The sequence below is a fragment of the Artemia sp. Qi Xiang Cuo genome, chromosome 14 (genome assembly GCF_049724085.1).
Source record: "Artemia sp. Qi Xiang Cuo chromosome 14, ASM4972408v1, whole genome shotgun sequence".
Taxonomy (NCBI): domain Eukaryota; kingdom Metazoa; phylum Arthropoda; class Branchiopoda; order Anostraca; family Artemiidae; genus Artemia; species Artemia sp. Qi Xiang Cuo.
In genome coordinates this window covers 19,656,555-19,678,690 of record NC_142807.1, presented here as the reverse complement: position 1 = coordinate 19,678,690, position 22,136 = coordinate 19,656,555, and the positions used below count along the sequence as shown (strand labels likewise).

Below are 22,136 nucleotides of genomic sequence, written 5' to 3'. Positions count from 1 at the left end.
AAGCGTCAATCAAGCGTCGGATATTTCTTCCCATTTACGATGCCAACCCCGGCATGTCCCTGGATATCCTGACGATGGTGGTCAAACAGCCTGAAGATTGAACCTCCTTGAAAAGAGTGGTATGATGTTTGCTACTTGGAATATTCTTACTCTGAATTTTCCAGGCGCTGAGCTACTTTTTGCTAATGAACTCACGCAGTATTCTGTTGCCATTGCTGGTGTTACAGAAACACGTTTGCCAGGGAAAGCTCAGAAATTCATCAGCGATCACTACAGTCTAATTTGGTCGGGTACTGGATCCCACATTAAGAGGAAATAGCAAACACTAAAATAGCAAAAACCTTTATCAAAGAATCAATAATTATCACTCAAACCAGAAAGACTTAATGGATTGATCTCTAGAAAAACAAGAGGAAAATAATCTAATTTTGAACATATTTGTATGGTCAGTTTCTTTAGAAAAAAATAAATTCATTCTGTGTCATTTGTGATTTACTGAAGACCATATACAAATGAGTTCCTTTTTTATAATTGCGTCTTCCAATAAAAAGCGTCAATCAAGCCTCGGATATTTCTTCCCACTTACGATACCGACCCCAGCATGTCCTCGTATATCCTGACGATGGTGGTCAAACAGCCCGAAGATTGAACCTCCTTGAAAAGGGTGGTATGATGTTTGCTACTTGGAATATTCTTACTCTGAATTTTCCAGGCGCTGAGCTACTTTTTGCTAATGAACTCACGCAGTATTCTGTTGCCATTGCTGGTGTTATAGAAACACGTTTGCCAGGGAAAGCTCAGAAATTCATCAGCGATAACTACAGTCTAATTTGGTCGGGTACTGGCAAAACAAGCAGAGCTGGCGTTGGTCTGGTTCTTCATAAAAGAGCTAGAAATTCACTTACATCTCATAATGCTATATTAGAGCCTTTTCTTGCAGCTGGCCTAAAACACCGTTATGGAAGATTCTTTGTAGTTGTATGATATGAGCCAACAAACGAGACTCACCCCGATGTTATGGAGCAATTTTACACAGATCTCACGCAACTGATATCTTCTGCCTGTCCCCAAGATATACTGGTTCTTCTTTGAGACATCAACGTGACTTTTAGTGATCCCACAGGCATCTGGAAATACATCATGGGGCGTGTTAGCCCAGACGTCAATAGTCAAAATGGAAATCGTCTGCTTCAGCTTTGCAGCGCTCAGTGGCTTGTTATCTCCAGCACATTTTTTTGAAATACCTCGAATTCACCAGTATACTTGATATAGTAACAACGGCGTTAAAAAATAGGTTGATTAAATTATTATCTCTCTGGAGTGGAGGCTGCTGGTTTCTATTTGCCGCTTCTTTTGTGGCGCTGACCTGGGTAACACTGTTCATCGACTTGTAATTGTGAAAATTCATCTTAAGCTGAAAGACTAGAAGGCTGACAAGCGCATTGCAACACTAAATCCCCGCAGTTTTGATACTCCTGCGTTCCATAAGCGGTACGCAGTTGAGGTTAGAAGTCGTTTTGCAAGCCTGTCCCAGCTTTCAACTATTTAAGTCATAAAAGACTCGTTTAAAACTGAAGTCACCGATGCAGCTAGAACAACTCTTGGCTTGGAAGTTCAGGTCAAAAAACAATGGCTGTCGAAGGTCGTGGACGTCATTACGCTGCGAAGGCAGGCTTGACTGCCTGGGCTAATGAAAACCTATCAAAATCTCAACGGCATCAGGAATAAGCTGATACATAGATATGTTAAGTTGTTCGTTGGCACTAAAGCGGATAAGATATAAGATGGTGCCACGATGAAGGACATTGAAGCAGTGTACAAACACTTGCGTGACCTCACTGGCGAGTACGCTCAATCAACAGAAAATATACTATCTACGGCCGGGGCTCCTTGAAGAAACAGTTTTCAACCTTTCAAGGTGGAATGAACACTTCTCAGCTCTGCTAAATGTATCCCCTTTCTCTCCATCTGTGGCAATTCCCTCTACCCCAACCTGTGATCCGCAATGAGCTCGTTAATGTTAACATTAAACCGTTCTCAGTGGTAGAAATTCAAAATGATGCGAAGAAATTGAGAAACCACAAAGCTTCTGGCATCTGTGGAATCTCCGCGGAGCTGCTTAAGAATGGCGACGGTGCTGTCCTGCTTTGGCTCCAATGCTGATCAAAACATTATGGGAGTCGAAGGTCTTTCCAAAAACCTGGCCTACAAAAGTGATTCTACCACTGTGGATGAGAAAAGGTTAAAAGAAAGAATGCAAGGACTTTAGAGGCATATCATTCATTTCAGCACCAGGAAAGTTCTTTTCTATGGTTTTGTTTCAGAGATGTTTTGCACACCTCCGATGAAAGTGCAGAGCAGAGCAGGCTGATTTTATGCCTGGTTGATTAACGTCAGAGCAGATATTCACTATAAGACAAATCATCAATAAGGCGAACGATTCCGTCAGCAGACTTTCATTGCTTATGTTGATTTCAAGGCAGCATTCGACTCTGTTGATAGAGATTCTCTACGGAATATCCTTTTTAATACTAGCCTCCCGTCAAAATTTGTCTGCCTAATCAGGGCCATGCATCAAGAGACTGAGAGCTGTGTGCTAGTAAATAGTAGGCGGAGCACGTTCTTTCCAGTAAGTAAGAAAGACAGGCAAAGCTGCTCAGTTGCTCCTGAGCTATTTAACTGCATTATAGATCACGTTAGGATTTGCACGACCCTAAAGCTGAGCTTTGGACTCAAATATCTTGATAGATTTGTCACTGACTGTAACTTTGGTTATGACATAGCACCAGTCACCAGCTCCAAGTCAAAGCTGCCCATGGCTCTGAACACGCTTCTGAAAGAAGCTGCCAGGACTGGACGGTCAATTAACTTGAACAAGAAGAAAGTCATGATAGTACAGCCAAAGCCTGACGCCGAAAGTTCTAATTACTTGGTTGCCGGGAACTAAATCGAAATGGTTAACCATTTCAGTTATCTTGGTTTTATCATATCATCAGACGGCTGCATAAAGCTGTTGGCCTCGTGGCCAAGGCTTCTGCCGTCCTTAGTAGACTTAGTCATGTTTGGAAGAGGCCAATGATCAAACGAGCCACCAAAATGAAGATCCTTGGAAAGTCAGTCTGTTTGATCCTGCTGAAAGGTTCTAAAGCTTGGCCTGCAACTGCAACTGTCCAGCGCCATCTTTAGAGTCTTCATGACACTTTTTTCTTCTTCAATATAAGTGGCTTTAGAAAATCTAGGGAATCCGATAGACAGACTTTGCCAGCAGTGACCGCCTACGAAGTATTACTTTGCAGTCACTATTGTCACACTAGCATGTCCCAGCGGACACTTCACTGGTTTGGACGTCTTTTGCGACTGCCTGGTGACATTCTGGCTCAAATTCTTTACGAGTTTGAACCAACCCGTAGTGTCTGACAACGTCCAAGAGGAAGACCCAAGTTCTGGTAGAATGACAGTCTCAGGGAATTCCTGGACCAGGCTCGAATTTTGCTGTCTGATGGAGAGATCCTTACCTCTAACCGACACTCTCAGACCCCCCCCCCCCCCTCTGGAATGAAAATTATGTAGGTAAGTAAGCTTGCCCCATTTGGTTAATCTATTCACAGTTTAACAAAAAAATAAATTACATTTATGCATAAGATCTAAATTAAATATATATATATATATATATATATATATATATATATATATATATATATATATATATATATATATATATATATATATATATATATATATATATATATATATATATATATATATATATATATATATATATATATATATATATATATATATATATATATATATATATATATATATATATATATATATATATATATATATATATATATATATATATATATTTATATATATATATATATATATATATATATATATATATATATATATATATATATATATATATATATATATATATATATATATATATATATATATATATATATATATATATATATATATATATATATATATATATATATATATATATATATATATATATATATATATATATATATATATATATATATATATATATATATATATATATATATATATATATATGATATATATATAAATATTTATATATATAGTTATACGACTGAGTATGAAAAATAAAAAAAAACTGAAAAAAAACACAAAAAAGGCCAAAACGAAAGAAACAAACACTTCACTATTCTATTTACAACGACACTTACCTCCTATTCTGGCTAACCTACAATAGCCCGATATAGGTCACGATGAGGATTGAGCGAACGCTGAAACCGGACAATGCGGTTAGTGACCGCATTAGTCAGGTTAAAAATTTTATTTTTTGGAAAATTCAAGTGTTTCTCTCCCACGGCGGAACACTTAAGAGATATTTTGCGTATTTTTAGTACACTCGGCGTACTGAACGCTTATCAGTTTCAGTGAAAAGAGGCCAAAACGGCGAAAGTGACGTAACATGTGGTATAAAAAATACAGAATAAAGGCGTCCAAGTATACGACGGTTACAAAGACGTTTACAAGGTAAAAGTACTCCGTATGCTTTGTACTCCGTATCCTATATATATATATACACAAAAAAGGCCAAAACGAAAGAAACAAACACTTCACTATTCTATTTACAACGACACTTATCTCCTATTCTGGCTAACCTACAATAGCCCGATATAGGTCACGATGAGGATTGAGCGAACGCTGAAACCGGACAATGCGGTTAGTGACCGCATTAGTCAGGTTAAAAATTTTATATTTTTGGAAAATTCAAGTGTTTCTCTCCCACGGCGGATATATATATATATATATATATATATATATATATATATATATATATATATATATATATATATATATATATATATATATATTATATATATATATATATATATATATATATATATATATATATATATATATATATATATATATATATATATATATATATATATATATATATATATATATATATATATATATATATATATATATATATATATATATATATATATATATATATATATATATATATATATATTTTTTTATATATATATATATATAGAAGCATCATATGGAAGCCTAGTAGCGCTCCCTAAGGCAATCGTCATTAATGGTAAGGATTCGCGTTCCAATACACCAGATAGTACAAAAGAAATCCGGTCGATATTCTGTATTGCACGTACAGAAAGGGCTGAAATTAACACTTTATACCTTATTATAAACGACTAGTTTTTAGTTATTAGTCATTTTAAGATGTAGGTAATAAAAAACAATTAATTATAATTAATTATAATGGGTTTCTGGACCAAACCCTTAAACTAAATGCCTGAAAGACATTTGTGTCGATAAATTTCACGGATTAAGGAATATTGCAACATAAAATTGTTGTAAGCTATGGTATAATAATAATTTTAAAACCATTCTGAGTGTCTGATCAAATTACTCAGCAGTTGGCTGTTAATATTAAAAATCGCTAGTGGCTTACGTTTTTAACTAAGCTATATGTGGTTTAGCTAACTAAACATATCTTGTTCATACATAGCACTTAGATTAGCTATGTTATTATTTATGTAACTGAATGTGCTGCCCACCATTGCGCTAATGTTAGACAAATTTATAAAAATTGCAATTGATAATTTGTGTAAACCACAGTTTTCCCTTTATTATTTTCAAAATTTTTCAAAATATTGAAAAGATATTCAGAAGACTTAGAAATTGATCAATGGAGTCATATTAGCCTAACTGAAATGAAGAACAAAGGAATCCTGGAATTTTTAGGAAGCCTCAAGACCATTTTTCTGGGTTGATTATAAGATTTTATCGTTAATTTAGTCTTACCTCTCTTATCGCCCCGCAATATAAATTTTAAACTTTTATTTCCCTTCTGATACCACTCTCTTAGGAATATGACAAGATGAGGAACCTTATCCTTGAGACGAGAAGTTCTCTTAATAAGCCGTTCCTTTATTTGAAGCCACTTTGTGCTCTTTCACGTGTGTCTTTTGTTTTTCTTCAGTTTCGCGGTGATGTCCCTGTTGCCCTCAAAACTAGTACATCTCTTGTCTCTGGCCATTCAATACACTATCTGAATAATTCTTATAAAATAGGAAGTCCTTTCAGCCCATCAGTTAGTTTAGTCTTTCATTCAATGACTACTTCTCAGGGTGTCTGGCTGACTCAGGCTGACTACCGCTTAGCCTGGGTAACCCAAAAAGTGTCACTCGTTTGGTAATTTCATAAAAGAGTTTTAAAAACATTATTTTGTTTTTGAACAACTTTTATTTATTTATTCTTTATATATTTATAGCCCATAGTTAAGCTCTGGCCCGGTTTTTGGCAAGAAGTCCTTGGCTGGTTTCTCATCATTTTTTTTTTTTAGTGTGTTTTACATCAAAATAAAAGTGTTTTTTGTTCTCTTCATCCATTTTATGTCCATTTATTCTTGAAAACTGTGATGTTTTAAGATTTATCTTTTGGTTCTTTCAAAATTATGGAGTTTTTAGGGGAATTCCCTTCTTTAATCAGTGACCCCTCTGAACCGCTTTTGGAGACCCCACTTTCTTAAGCCGGTTGGTGCTATGTTTTTTTGGTCTTTTTGCCGGTTTTCACCCATCTCTCGTGGTCTTTTTTTTGTTTTTATTTAGCACCCTTTGCTACTAAAAACCGCATAGCTACCTATGAAACTCTTCTTCATTAAAAACTACATTCCTGATTCTTCCTTATTTTTAAAATCTGCATGGCTGTCAAAGTGTTCACTTAACCAATTCAAACAAGCACACATCATTATTACTGTTGTCGGTGCTTCAATTTTCTAGAGGATTTGAGCAATACTCCAGTTCTATAGATATTCCATAAGTTTCATTGTATTCGAAATCGTGCTAAAATCTCAAAAATAATTTTTTTCGGACGCTTCAATTTTCCAATGAAATTGAAGGGGGGGGGAGGTCAACAGAAAAAATTCAAAATCTTCCATGGTACAACTACAACATATGTCTTTTTCTTTCTAGTGTCTGCTTGGTGTCTCCCTGCACAATCTCAAATGCTGCTGAATGATTGGAGTGATAGTTAAATTTTCACAAGATATTCCTTAAGTTTCACTGTTTTTGAAATTATTTCTCTCTCTAAAAAAAAAACACACAACATTCAGTGGTCAGTTTTTTCATTTAAGTATGAGGAGGAGAAAATTAAAGGAATAGAAAGAATGTCAAAAACGTGGTTCAACCAGATCATCTCTATTTTTTCTCTAGTTTCTACTCACTGTCATCCTGCACATCCTCCAAGAATGCTGAAGGAATTGAGCATGAAAAAACTTTTTTTTCCCCAGGGGTGATCGTATCGACCCAGTGATCCTAGAATGTCTCGGGAGGGCTCATTCGAAGGGATTTTAAGAGTTCTAGTGCCCTTTTTAAGTGACCAAAAAATGTAGGACAACTAGGCCCCCTCCCACACTCATTCTTTCCCCAAATTCACCCGATAAAAACCTTGAGATAGCCATTTTGTTCAGCATGGTCGGAAATATAATAACTATGTCTTTTAGGATGACTGAATCCCCCAAAGTCTCCGGGGTGAGGGCTGAAAGTTCTGAACTTTACCCAATGTTTACATATAGTAGGCCTATTGGTTATTGGGAACTATACAGATTTTTTCAAGGAGGATTTTCTTCTGGTTGAAGGGGGGGGGGGGTCGGGTCGGGGTTATGTGGGAGGATCTTTCCATGGAGTAAGTTATCTTGGGGGAAGGGACATTGCTATAAAGGGGGCACCGGATTTCCCAGCATTATTTAAAAAAAACAATCAGAAATTAATTTAAAAAAAGTTTTTCAACTGAAAGTAAGGAGCAAGATCAAAACTTAAAACGAACATAAATTATTAAGTATATGATTGGGTCCGCCTTCTAGTCGATACCTCGCTCTTTAAGCCAAAGATTTTTTAGTACTTACATAAGAGCATGACCTAAAATTTTAAAGGACTTCCTTAAGTTTTATTGTGTTTGAGTTTATTTTCTAAAAAATAAAAAATACACAATTTTGTGACATTTTAATTTTTTATTCAAAAAGGAACTTTTTTATTCAAATTTTAATCAAGTTTATACAATCCTGAAAAAGGCTTATGTCAGCTTTGCCTCTCACTCAGACTATCTGTGATGGCTTCTTCGTCAATTAGCCATGGCTTGATGGCAACTTGATTTTGATTAGAAAATAGTTCTGGCATACGGTAAATTAGCAAGACAGAAAAAATGCTAAAACTTACGTGGCACAATTAGAACATCCCTGTTTTTTTCTCTGTTGTCGGCTCGGTGTCCCCCTGCGCAGTCTCCAATAGTGAATCGAGGAGTTTGTTTACACATTTGCTAGAAAGTATATATAGCTGCTTTAGAGTACATTCAAGATTAAAGAGCATTCATAATTGGCAAAATAAGAATCTTCGGCACTTTAGCACAGGTTTAATAGAAAACAAAAACTACCACTGACAGTACCACTGACTGACATAGCCACGAACTATGCCACGTTACCTTGCAATTAGGAAAGCTCAAAACGTAAGTAATAAAAAATCATCAACTTTTAATTCAAATTTAAGGAAAAGTATTAATAATTTTTTTTTATAAAATAATCGGCACTAACTACCATGCGCTAGTTACAGAACGCGTAAATATACCGGGCGTGCATTTTTTGCAAAAGTGATTCTTTTGTCTTTGGCCAAATTTAAGTCAAAGTAAAAAGGACAGTAGGAAAAAGAAATAACTAAACTAAAAAAGATAGATCCTTGTTTGAAAAGAAAATCCTTATTTAAATTTTGATGTTTTCTGGACTTGATTAGATTGCGGGTTTTTCTTCAGAGACAAAGAGTTTCCTCACTTATCAGCTTTAGATACTCTTAAGTTTCTTAAGTTTCTAAAGATTTAAATACTTTCAGCCAAAATTATACTGAAAGTAAAAAGTAGTATGAAGAAAATTAATTTTAAAAAGGAAAACTTTTACTTAAATTACAATAATTAATTAAGTTAATTACTTAAATCAAATAAAGTAAAACTTTTACTTACATTGCAATAATTAATTAAGTTAATTTACTGATCAGTGTGAGATGAAGTTTACGGATTTCCCTTCTTCTGTGGCAAAGAGCTTCCTCTCTTATCAGGTCGACATTCATTGGTTAATGTCCAAAATTCCTTTTTCTCTGCTTAGATTCAATTAGCTTTGCGAATCAGGTTTTTCAGTCTTATGCGAGCTCTCATTGTAAAAGTTAAAGTTAGGTTGGGTTAGGTTAAATTAGCTTATAAGTCACAGAAATTGGTTGAAAACCTAACCTAACGTATCACATCAAACCTTGCAGAAAAATGAAAAAGTTGACTGGCAACTCTGACTAAATCCAAGGAGAAAAAAAAAGTATTTCGGACATTCACCGGTGAATGTCGACATTCACCAATTTCGGACATTCACGGTAACATATATGCATTCATAGGTTGTGTTCCAGAATTTAATATATCATTCGTGGTTCAGTCCTAAGAGTATGGGTAACTGGCGCTAGAGTCAACAAGAAAAAAGCAACGCCATCTAGCTTTGGTGATACTTGGTATTTTTTTTCAGTGTAATAATAAGAATAGTTAACTGACATTGAGTAGCAGTGTAAAATTAGTGTAGTAAAATGTGTCTAATCTCAGTTCTTGACAGCAAAAACGATTACTAAAGCTGGAAAAATTTCAAGTGTCACCAAACGCTAGATGCATTGTGGGTTTTTTCTTTCTACCGACACTAGCGCCAGTTTCCACTCTTATAAGTAACTGATTTTCTTTGTTTCAGCCTAGAATTGCAGATATAAATAAATTTGGAATGTAAAATGTTTATAAGCTATTAGAAAGACTATAATTGGAATCCATTCTGCTCCTCTATTAATGCAAATTGCTTTCGGTTTTGTATTACCTGATGACTTGGAGCTCAAATAATGGCAAAAATTATTTATTATTAGTTATAATTGAAGTTTGGAACAAGCCTTTATTTCTAGATTTGAAACTACAAAAGAATTTAAGAACAGATTTTCTTCAACGGTCTTAGCTTTCCCCTCACAAATAGCACGACCAGTCTTACAGTATTTAACGGGTTCTCTATTTATCTTACCAATTTTGGTAGATATATTGGTAAAAAAAAATAGATGGCATAATGGGCCACTAATTAATCAAAACTAAATATTTCCTATTTATAGACTTAATAAAACCGAAAATATCACAAATTATGTTCAGTTGTAATACTTCAAATATAAAAAGAACAATACCTTCGTAAAAATTTATAAAGGCAATTCAGTATTAAACTTGCAGAATTAAAATAAATACATGACATAATTGTGGACATACTTCCAAATTATAACATCTTACAGAAGCAGGATCGAATTTTTGTTCAGATCATGGGACAATCAATTGTACTTGGGGAAAAAGTTTTGCCACTTGGTGAGGGAGTTAAGATCTGAGTGAGTAATAAAAAGGGGAAGAAACTCTTTGTTTATAGGTTGGTTTAAAAATAGTCCAAAGTTTTTAACAGATACTGTGGTAGTGGTAACCAGGATCGTATTTAGGATGTTTTGTCAGGGAGGAGGGTTACAAAAAATGCTTTACAAACGCATCAAAAATTGTTTATATTCCTTTTTGTTACGTTTTTACGAGTTGGACAAACATTTCGGGGAGATGGTGGGGGGTTTAAACCCCTACTCCCTTCCCTGGATACGGCCTTGGTGGTAACATAAGGTTTAAAGCTTAAAATCTGACCAAGTAGCTTCAGGCAAAGAGTCAGTCTTTCTGTATGGAATCATTAAGGCTTTAAACTGCTTTTCAACGTTTCAGACTCTCAGGATGTCACAGCGGAGTGCGATATTAAGGAATAACACATCATAGGGGGTTCATAACAGTTTTGCATACATAGCAAAGGTGTGGGGAAATGACTTTCCACCTAGAAAAAGCTTTCAATGATTGAAGTCAAAAATCTCCTCTTTTTAGCAGTATTGAACTTTTTTTCCGTCAAAGGTCAAAATTTAATATACCTGAAGTAGCTTTATTTTATCAACTACCGCGTTACAAATTGTTGAGATGTGTTGGATATAGTAGAGAATACAGTTACCACTTTTATCGACCCTTGTATAATTTGAATTTTCATACACCCTGGCTAACGGTCTATGAGTGACACCCTGGTTAAACCATTGGTGAACTAGTCATGGATGAAACCTGAAGTGTTGTCATTATAATTATGGAATATTGATACGAAATCCTAATTTAAGTTTTTTTTTTTTTAGTTTATTAAAATTATTGAACGAATCTTCCAGAGCTATTAAGGGCATATAGGGGATCAGATAGACGTTTCAGTTGAATAGCTTTTTATTTTTCATTTTAGACGAATTCTTAATGGATAGCTTCTCAATGTTATAAGACCAAAACAGCTTTAGTAAGCCCCCAAAAGTTTTGTTTCATCATAAAAACTATTCTTACTCTTTTTCTTGTAAATAAAGAAGCCTAAGATGATTTTTTCCGTCATTTATTCATGACAATTACTCCCTTATTGTGTGTCTTTATGCTTTGTTTTGCAGATTCTATCTACTTATCAATTCTATCTTCATATTTGTCTATCTATATAATTAAAAATAAATGGTTTTGAAGAGAATAAATTCATCAAGACTTATTCAAAATGATCTAAAAAATTACAAATTAGAATAAAACAACAGAAATAACCAATTAAATAGAAAACTATTAAATACTAAAGTAAGGTTTTTGAGTCTGAGAAAGCTTTTGAAGAGTCAGACATTGGCTTCTGGTGACTCATCAACACGCGAATACACTAAAAAAAATAGTTGTAATAGCAAAGGAAGGAAGCAATGTTTTAGGTAAAAACATAGTAAAAAAAAGAACAATTGCATTTTCATTCTATTAAATATGATTCAGTTTCTTTCACCTGATGTTCCCTTTGATATTCATTTATTTTCATTCCAGGGGGCTTCTGTGATTTCTCTTTTAGCCTTGCTGACAGTTGTGATACTGGGAACCAGGAAGGGCCGCATATTACGTATTCTTCAAGAGTGTCGTAGACAAACTTATATTGATCCTATAAAAATAGATATCAATATACACAATTGAACAAGGCACATCAGCTTAAAAAACCTAAGCTTATGAGTCACCATTTCACGAGCAGAATTCGCTTAAGGCCCATTCACAGTAAAATCTTACTATTCCTCAGATTTAGCTAGCGGTAATTTGAGCCAATCAGAATTGTTAGTGGAATTTTCCAGCCAGTCAAAAAATTTTTATATAAAATCTGATTCACTCAAATTAGCGCTAGCTAGTCCTTCTTATTAATAAAATTTCATTATTGAGTCTCTGTTTAGTCTCCGGAGTGATAACATCTTTTTGGATCTAGTGAACTTTAAAACCAGCTGTGAAATTGTATTAATTCAGTGCTTTGAGCTATAATATATTCAGTGACCTTGAGGATTATTTCTGCTACGGATTATAATCTAATGTAAACTTATTGATATGGACTAATTGCTTTGTTTGGATTTATTAATACGGTAGCAACAACAGTTCAAATTTTAAGGGAAGGGAAAGAAAAAGGAAGGAATGAAAAAGGATTATTTGGCTAATAAAATAATTTAATAGGCAAATTTCATTAGTTTTTTGCTAATTCAGTGACAGCCTGTGCAGATGAGAGCGGGAACAAACACAACAGCTGTATCGGTACTGGCCGGATCTTGATCCTTAAACTGCTGGGGAAAAGTGAGTTGGGTACCCGCACTTCCCACAGGTTTCGTTAGCTGTACCTCGTCAGCATTCTTTCTGTGTAGTTCATTCAGCATTCATTCACCCAAGAAACGAGTGAATAGCCAAAGGCGATACGTATATGTTTGCGAATACTTTCTGGACCGGTTTTGGATGTGATTAAGGACTTGGATTGTTAATTGTTGTGACATCATTGGATACGATTGGACTTAATTTGGATAGATTATAAGCGAAAGAAAAATGGCAAAAATCAAGTATTTATATAGCCCTTTTTTAAATTTCATCCAGCGTTCACTTAACTTCGAAGATATTCCCCATGAATCGGTTGTAAGCACTGCCGTGAGATTTTTTGACAAGGAATCTGTCACACAAGCCGTAAGATTTATACGAGATCAATTAGATAAAGATGGAACCATTTTGAAAGAGCGTAGAAGCACAATAAATGCATCTGTTTTTGTAGAAGATGCGATTCATACTATGAAGGAATTGGACGATAAGGGTGATTTCCCTTTCAAATTCACTATTTATGATCCATCTGAGACTCCTTCCATACCTCACGATGTATTTACCTCATTAACGTGCCAACTAAACGAATGTGGTGAAAAAATGAATGCATGGCTGGACCGATGCAACGCCAGTTTTGTCACTAAAACGTGGCCTACTCCCAGCGAATCTCTAAGTATCCCGCTTCACGTAAAAGAAGCACCACCCGAAATCTATAAATCGTGCCAAAAGCAGAAAGAATTTCTTGATTCCAATGGTGCATCCGGAAAAGTACAGAAGGTAGTTACGAGAAGCGATACGCGGGTGTTGTATGTTACAACCGAGAAGGATGCAGAAGCTATAGCTAATAGCATAAAATCGAATTCCGTGGCTGTAGTTAAAGTCCAAAAACCGAAATTCCTGACAGGGGCTAAATTTATCCCTGAAAATACGACAAACGAGGAAATTGAGTCTGCTATGAAAGGGATCCAAGAAGCAAAGCGCTATGGTACTAGTAAGTCAACCAAGCTAACATTCAGAGACAAAAAATCTCTTGAAAAAGCACTGAAATATGGCGTTTACGTCGGTTATTGCCATATCAAGGTGGACAATTATGTTGCCGCCCCTCTGAGGTGTTTTAAATGCCAAAAGTTTGACCACTTGCAACGAGATTGCCCTAACAATGCGAAGTGTTCCAGGTGCTCCGGCGATCACGAAAACCCTAAAGACAATCCATGTGTGCGTGACACTAAATGTGCTAATTGCTCTGGAAAGCATCCATGTTATAGCTCACAATGCCCGGTATACAAGAAACAATTTGAGGTTAATTCAAACAAACGTAAGCAATGAATGCAACTATCTCGCTTTATAGCAGAAATATATACGGGCACGCTCCACACAAGCTGTCTCTTTTAAGTGATCTAGTAACCAAGCATAGCATAATATGTATTCAGGAACATTTGGTAACAGCCAATCATTCAGCAATCCTTGACCGATTTCCAGGAAAGGACTATTTTTTGCAGCCTGCTATCCGATACAGCTAAGTTGGAAGGCCGAGTGGTGGAATCTTGATCATTGCAGACTCCAATTTGCAATGCATGCTAATTGATTCATGTAATTCTTTTTCTGCGATCAGAGTTCCTGGTCCAAATGGCTTTATAGTCATAGCAGTGTACCTCCCTACAAATTATCGTGATGTCCTCTCAGAAAAGCGTTATACGAAGGCTTATGCGAGACTCGGGAGGTTGACTGAACAATACAAGTCAGAAAAGATTATTATCTGTGGGGACTTCAACTGTCGGCTTCTGGATGATGATCGTTTTTGCACCATATTAAGGGGGTGTCTGCCAGACGCTATGGCCCCGGTTCCAAAATCCCAGTCCTTCACGTTTGTTCACAGCGCATCCCTGGCTACATCAGATATCGATCACTTTTTCGTAAATTTCCTACTTCCGACCGGGATTAAAGCCATTGTTGACTCGGAACACAATTGTAGCGATCACCTTGGGATTAGCTTAATGGTACCATTCTCCACCTATAAGTGGTGCCCCGGGCGATCATGGTTTATCAAGAGTGAATGGAAAAGGATAGATCAGTCCTTGTACAAAGATATTCTTGACTCAACTCTTGGTAAAATCAAAGTACCGTTCCACCTGCTTACTCATGGCCAAAATGAAGACAGACTAGCCCTGAACATCTTTTGCTCCAAAATTGTTCATTCGATGAAGCTTGCGGTATCTGCTGCTGTTCCAGTGGCAAAAGTGTACCCCAAAACTCGTAAAAAGGGATGGGATAACCCAAATGTCAAGTTTGCCAAGAAGAGATCCAAGTTCTGGTACGAATTGTGGAAGGACTGCGACAAACCACTCTCTGGAGTAGTTTTTCAGTGCTTTCGACATTCCAAAAAAGAATTCAAACGTACTGTCGAGAATATGCAAGTCCAGCAAGTGGAGAAGTTGCCTTGTGATTGCAGGAGTGACCCAAACATCTTATGGAAGCGATTCCAATCTAACAGGGCCGACGCTGATGAGCAAAGTCCCATTCCCGATGAAAGTTGCGTAAACCATTACAAGGACGTGTTTGCGCCACCACCCAACAAGCTGGACTCCGTATATAAATCTGAGTTAGATAGGCAATTAATAAGCGCAAAACTCCGCCGCCCTGCTGTCATTGTTTCCAAATGGCCTATTGAGATAATTGTGAGAAAATTGAAAAAGAACAAGTCTCCAGGGCACGATGGGATCACTCCGAGGCACTTACAGCACGACACAGAACGTTTACATGAGTACTTAGCCTGATTATTCCAAATGAGCATCAAGCAGGGACTCACACCTGCCAACTTTCATGGTTGCCGCACATCCAATATTCTGAAAAAGAATTGAGATCTCTTGCTTTGTAAAAGCTACAGACCAATCACAGTTTCATCGGTTATCAGCAAAGTATTTGAGAAGGTACTGTTGCCCCATATTACGTCACATGCTCTAATGGGAGACAAACAACTTGGATTCAGAAATGGGTTGGGCTGTGGACACGCCCATCGGCTACTAAAAAGAATAATGAGGTCTACATCTTTAGTTAAAAAGCCACTCTTTGCCTGCAGTGTCGACATTTCCGCTGCGTTCGAATCTGTCGTCCAATCGCAGGCACTGTGGTGCCTCTTAGATTCAGGAGTCGACCCCCGCATTGTCCTTGTTCTCCATGACTGGTACTCCGACACACATATTCGTCTAGCTTTGGGATGGGAAACAATCGCCGGTCACTGCAAGCAAAAGCTTTCTGAACCCATTCGGCTCTTCAAAGGAGTTCGGCAAGGATCTGCTCTAAGCCCTATCATCTTTAATTCTGCGATTTACTCTGTAACTAGATTCGTTCGTGGTACCTTCTTTTTGGAGGGCTTGGATCTAAGTTTCATTTCTTATGCAGATGACTTGTTGCTCCTAAGCAGCACGCTGAGGGGTTTACAAGAGAATCTTCGTCTTTTAGTGACCCTATACAGAAGAATAGGACTTCGAGTCAACATAGAGAAAACCGAATTTATCGTTTTTAGCGGCACCAACTCGACCAATTCCAATCTTGTCCTTGACGGTATCAGAATCCAGCAGTCCCAGTCCCTAAATTACCTTGGCATCACGTATGGCCAGACGCCTAGGTCAACTAGAGGCTTGTTGGCTGAATCAGTCTGTAAATCTATCCGCTCAGCATATGGAAAAGCTGTCAAATCCAAGTGGTAATTTAATCAATTTATTAAGTCAAAACTATTCAACGCTGTCGTCTCTCCTGCCATCTGATACATATCACCCTTGTGGGAAATGCTGTCCCTCACCGAGAGTCGAAAAATATGAATCACGTACTACAGATTTGCAAAATTTTTGCTGGGACTTCCACTAAGATCTTCTAACACTGAGATCTCATCCATATATTGAATCCTTGATCCATCAACCAAGGTGATTGATCTAGAACGGAGAGCCTCAAGACGATCCCTCATTTAACTCTACGACTCACCGCTGACTCAACTGTTTCTGTGAATGAAATACCTGTATTTAATTTTTAGTGTTGAACATGTTTTCTTCTTTCTTTGTTTCATTTTGTACTCCGCTTTTTTTTCCATTTCTCCATTGTAAGCGGGCATAAATAAATATACATATATATATATATATATATATATATATATGAATGGGCCTTTAAAAATCATAATATTTAATCACGTTATGTGACCGCTGTTATCTCATTGATCTTTATTTGAATTTGATTAATTCATTCCTGAGGTACCTCTCCTCTCCCCAAAAAAATGCGTACCTAACACACCCACAATTTTGTGTTTTTTTATGGCTCGTTAACATTTGTATTAAGCTTCTACTCTTCAGGTGGTCTTTTCATATTCTAAATTAGAAAGATTTGAAAAAATAAAACTCATACGAACCACCATTGAATTTCAAGGGTACAGCCCTCCAACATGGGTCCGAATAAGGCCTTCCATTCTTACCATGTAATCGATAAAAGAGTAAGTTCATAAAGCAATTAAATACAAAAAAACAAGTTTTTTTTTAACTGAAAGTAAGGAACGACGTTAAAACTTAAAACGAACAGATATTATCCCGTATATAAAAAGGGCTGTCCCCTCCTCAACGCCTCGCTCTTTACGCTAAAGTTTTTTATTGCTTCAAGAATAGAGTTGTGAGAAAGTCAAGCTTTAGCGTAAAGTGTGAGGCGTTGATGAGGGGACAGCCCCTTTCATACACGGGATAATTTCTGTTTGTTTTAAGTTTTAACGTCGTTCCTTGCTTTCAGTTAAAAAAAATTGTTTTTTTTTATTTAATTTTTGAATGTTTTTGAATTAATGCAGGTTTTGGCTCACCGTATATGAATAATTAAAAAAAATTTCCTACTAATTTTAGTTGATAGTTGTTAAATGGCTTTCTCGAGAGTTGTTTAATTTGATTAGGGAACGTTTTTGTTATTATTAAGCATACGGTATTTACGAATTGAGTTGCATAGAAAATATCTATCTTTATATATTTTTAATACGTATATTAGGGGGTTCGCCCCTAGTCAATACCTTGTTCTTTAAGCTAAAGTTCGAATTTTGTCCCAATTATTTAAAAATGACCCTTAATCGTAAAGGCCGTTAATTAGAATAAATAGCTCTTATGAAAGTACTAAAAAATCTTTGGCTTAAAGAGCGAGTTATTGACTAGGGGGTGAACCCAATCATATGCGTAATACTTTCTGTTCGTTTTAAGCTTTGATGTTGCTCCTTACTTTAATTTGAAAAACTTGTTTTTTTTTTATTTCATTTCTGATCTTTTTCTTTAATAATGATGGGAAATCCGGCGCCCCCTTCATAGCAATGTCCCTTCCGCTATGAAAACTTCCTTCATGGAAAGATCCTCCCATATAGCCCCGTAAACCCCCCCCCCCCCCACCTACCAGAAATAATTCCCCCTGAAAACGTCTGTATGCTTCCCAATAAACAATACTATATGTTAACATTGGGTAAAGTTCACAACTTTCAGCCCTCCCCCCGGGGACTTCGGGGGATAAATTCATCCTAAAAAAACATATTTATTACATTTTCGACCATGCTAAACAAAATGACTATCTCAAAATTTTGATCAGGTGACTTTGGGGAAAAAATGAGCGTGGGAGGGGGCCTAGTTGCCCTCCATTTTTTTGTTACTTAAAAAGGGCACTAGAACTTTTAATTTCCGTTCCAATGAGTCCTACCAAGATATTCTTGGATCACTGGGTCGATACGATCAACCCTGGAAAAAACAAAAACAAAAAAAACAAATAAACACGAATCCGTGATCTTTCTTCTGGCAAAAAATGCAAAATTCCGCATTTTTTGTAGATAGGTGCTTGAAACCTCTAAAGTAGGGTTCCGTTATACGCTGAATCTGATGGTGTGATTTTCATTAAGGTTTTATAACTTTTAGGGGGTCTTTCCCCCTTTTTTCTAAAATCAGCAAAATTTTCTCAGGCGCGTAACTTTTGATAGGTAAGACTAAGTTTGATGAAACTTTTATATTTAAAATCAGCATTAAAATCTGATTCTTTTGATGTATCTACTGGTATCAAAATTCCGTTTTTTAGAGTTTCGGTCAACATTGAGCCGGATCGCTTCTTACTTACAGTTCGTTACCACGAACTGTTTCACTAATAGATTTGTAGAAAGAACTTTGGGTGTTGGGATATTTATTAATCTTAAATTCTATCACCATAATGAAGTCCAGCTAATCAAATCCATCCTTAGTGGCCTAACACCTTATATACTAATATTTAGAAAAAACATTCTATCAAACAGTTCGTGGTAACGAACGTAAGTAAAGAGCAACACGGCTCAATAGTAAACGAAAATCTAAAAACGGAATTTTTATACCAATGGATACATCAAAAGAACAAAATTTTAATGCTGATTTTCAATATATCAGTTTCATCAAGTTTAGTCCTACCCATCAAAAGTTACGTGCCTGAGAATATTTGCCTGATTTTCGAAAAAAGGGGGGAACACCACCTAAAAGCTATAGAATCTTAATGAAAATCACACCATCAGATTCACTATATCAGAGAATCTTGATGCAGAAGTTTCACGCTACATAAACGTTGTCTCTCGCACTTTTTACCAGATGAAAGATCACGGATGCGTGTTTATTTGTTTTTTGTTTTTTTTTTTCCCCAGGGGTGATCGTATCGACCCAATGGTCCTAGAATATCATGGGATGGCTCATTCGAACGGAAATTAAAACTTTTAGAGCCCTTTTTAAGTGACAAAAAAATGGAGGGCAACTAGGCCCCCTCCCACGCTCATTTTTTCCCCAAATTCATCCGATCAAAATCTTGAGATAGCCATTTTGTTCAGCATGGTCAAAAATATAATAACTATGCCTTTTAGGATGACTGAATCCCCCAAAGTCCCCGGGGTAAGGGCTGAAAGTTATGAACTTTACCCAATGTCTACATATAGTAGGCCTATTGGTTATTGGGAAGTATACAGACCTTTTCAAGGAGGATTTTTTTCTGGTTGAGGGAGGGGGGGGGGGTCGGGTCGGGGGCTATTTGGGAGGATCTTTCCATGGAGTAAGTTTTCATGGGGTAAGGGACATTGCTATAAAGGGGGCCGCGGATTTCCCAGCATTATTAAAAAAAACAATCAGAAATTAATTAAAAAAAAAAGCTTTTCAACTGAAAGTAAGGAGCAACATCAAAACTTAAAACAGACAGAAACTATTACGTAAAGGATTGGGTCCGCCCTCTAGTCAATACCTCGCTCTTTAAGATACAGATTTTTTAGTACTTACATAAGACGTGTTTGTTGTAATTAACGGCCTTTGTGATTACGAGGTCATTTTTAAAGAATTGGAACAAAATCCGATCTTTAGCGTATATTTATTACAAATAAAAACGTTCGTAAATAATCTTAAACAACTTTCAAGAAAGTCATTTAACCAAAAAAAAAGTAAAATGAATATACAAATTTTGTTTTAATTATTCATGTACGGTGAGCCAAAAGAAAAACCTGCATTAATTCAAAACGTTCAAAAATTAAATAAAAAAGCAAGTTTTTTTTAACTGAAAGTAAGGAGCGACATTAAAACTTAAAACGAACAGAAATTATTCCGTATATGAAAGGGGCTTTCCCCTCCTCAACGCCTCGCTCTTTACACTAGAGTTTTTTTTATTGTTTTAAAATATAGAATTGTAGGACAGAGTCAAACTTTAGCGTAAAGAGCAAGGCGTTGAGGAGGGGAAAGCTCCTTTCATATACGGAATAATTTCTTTTTGTTTTAAGTTTTAATGTCACTCTTTACTTTCAGTTAAAAAAACTTGGTTTTTTAATTAATATACTATAGAAGCACAGGGGAGGCAATATTCACTTGTTCTGTAACTTATTCCAGTCTGATTCATCCAGATTTGGAAGGGTGTTTTAATTCTAAAATTAGTTCATACACTATCACCAAATTCAAAACCAGAGTTTACTCTCATGGGTCTGAAAGTAGTCCGGATTTCTATTTGGAAATCGCTAAAGGTAGGCATCCTAAGAATCCGTCCCGTATGCAAGGCTGTACCCAGGATTTTTTTTTCTGGGGGGGGGGGATCAATCAAAGATTGTTTTTTTTTGGGGGGGGATGTTTAGACAATAAACGCAAAAAAAAATTATGTTTATATCTATTTTTATTGTGTTTTTACGAGTCAGACAAACATTTCAGGGGGGGGGGGTCAAACCCCCTAAACCCGCCTCCCCTGTGTACGGCCTTGCCCGCTAGCACCAAGAACCAACTACCTACCTAACAGCTTGAATTAGAACATCTTGACGAGATGACATGGAGCCTTTATTTTACGGAAGCATAAATTACAGTAATTCAAGGTAAGTTTCAACGTACAGGAAAAATGCTCTCACAGACTTTAAAACAATTGCTTTTGATAATTTTAAAGCGAAAAAAAACCATCAATTTTCCCCCTTGTTTTTATATTCATGGGAACAGTACTGTTACTTTTTATCATTGCTCTCAGCTACAGAAATTATTTTCGCATTCCAAATTAATCATTATGGTTCCAACACTATGCCATTTTTTCATTTCCGCATTAATTAGTGTTGTGACGCTAAATTCGTTCTTAGACGAAGTAAGAAGCTTTTTTAATCTGGTATATAATCGGTCGAGAGTTCATTGAATTTTGATTGGCCTAGAGTTCGACAATGAACTAGATATTTTCGACTCAATCAAAGACTGAATTCAGAGTATTCTCTTTTACAGGCGTATTGAGGATTTATTATGAGAATGTGTGAATTTATAATTTCAGCACAATGCACCATTATTCAAAGTTATAAACTATCTTCCTAGTTAAAATTAATCTCCCTAACTAAACAGGCTTGTAATAAATGTGCTTTGGTAAATCAGTAGTAGACAGATCTTAACACACATGCTTAAAATCCAGCTTTTTGAGATCCGGTGTAGTGGTGTAGTGCCATCTGTTTTATAAAACAGAGTGCCATCTGTTTTATTTATTTAGGTTTTCCGAGTCGATAAAAAACAATTTAGCAAGCTTGTTTTACTCCTATTTAAATAAATACTAACCCAGAATGGTTAGTAAAGTAGAATATTTGGAGACTAAGTGGGGCACATCTTATGCCACTATGCCAGGATTTATCTGCTCCAAAAGAGAAATCTTAAATGAATTTCACTTTGTTACTTTCTAGAATCTCGTTAAATTTCAAAATAGCCGGGCATGTGTGCAATGTTACCAACACCTCAAAACAAAATGTACCACACATTGCAAGAAGTATGGACCAATGACAAAAAAAATGTACCATATCCCAAATGTTTTTCCGCGTGTTACGCTTCGCGTAACATGCGGATCGTCACATAAAGTACTATCTATGACAATTTTGCATAAGACATTTC

General features: G+C 36.1%; 1 protein-coding gene across 1 annotated transcript in view; it reads right to left on the bottom strand.

Annotated features, from left to right (window-relative positions):
- Positions 1-22,136, bottom strand: part of Ptp36E (protein tyrosine phosphatase 36E) — a gene marked incomplete at its 5' end in the record, with an annotated part of 274,732 nt that overhangs the window by 100,571 nt on the left and 152,025 nt on the right. The window contains 2 exons of the mRNA XM_089099875.1: positions 8,256-8,355; positions 11,933-12,082. Coding sequence (XP_088956001.1) covers positions 8,256-8,355; positions 11,933-12,082 — 250 coding nt within the window. The remainder of the gene's footprint in view (positions 1-8,255; positions 8,356-11,932; positions 12,083-22,136) is intronic.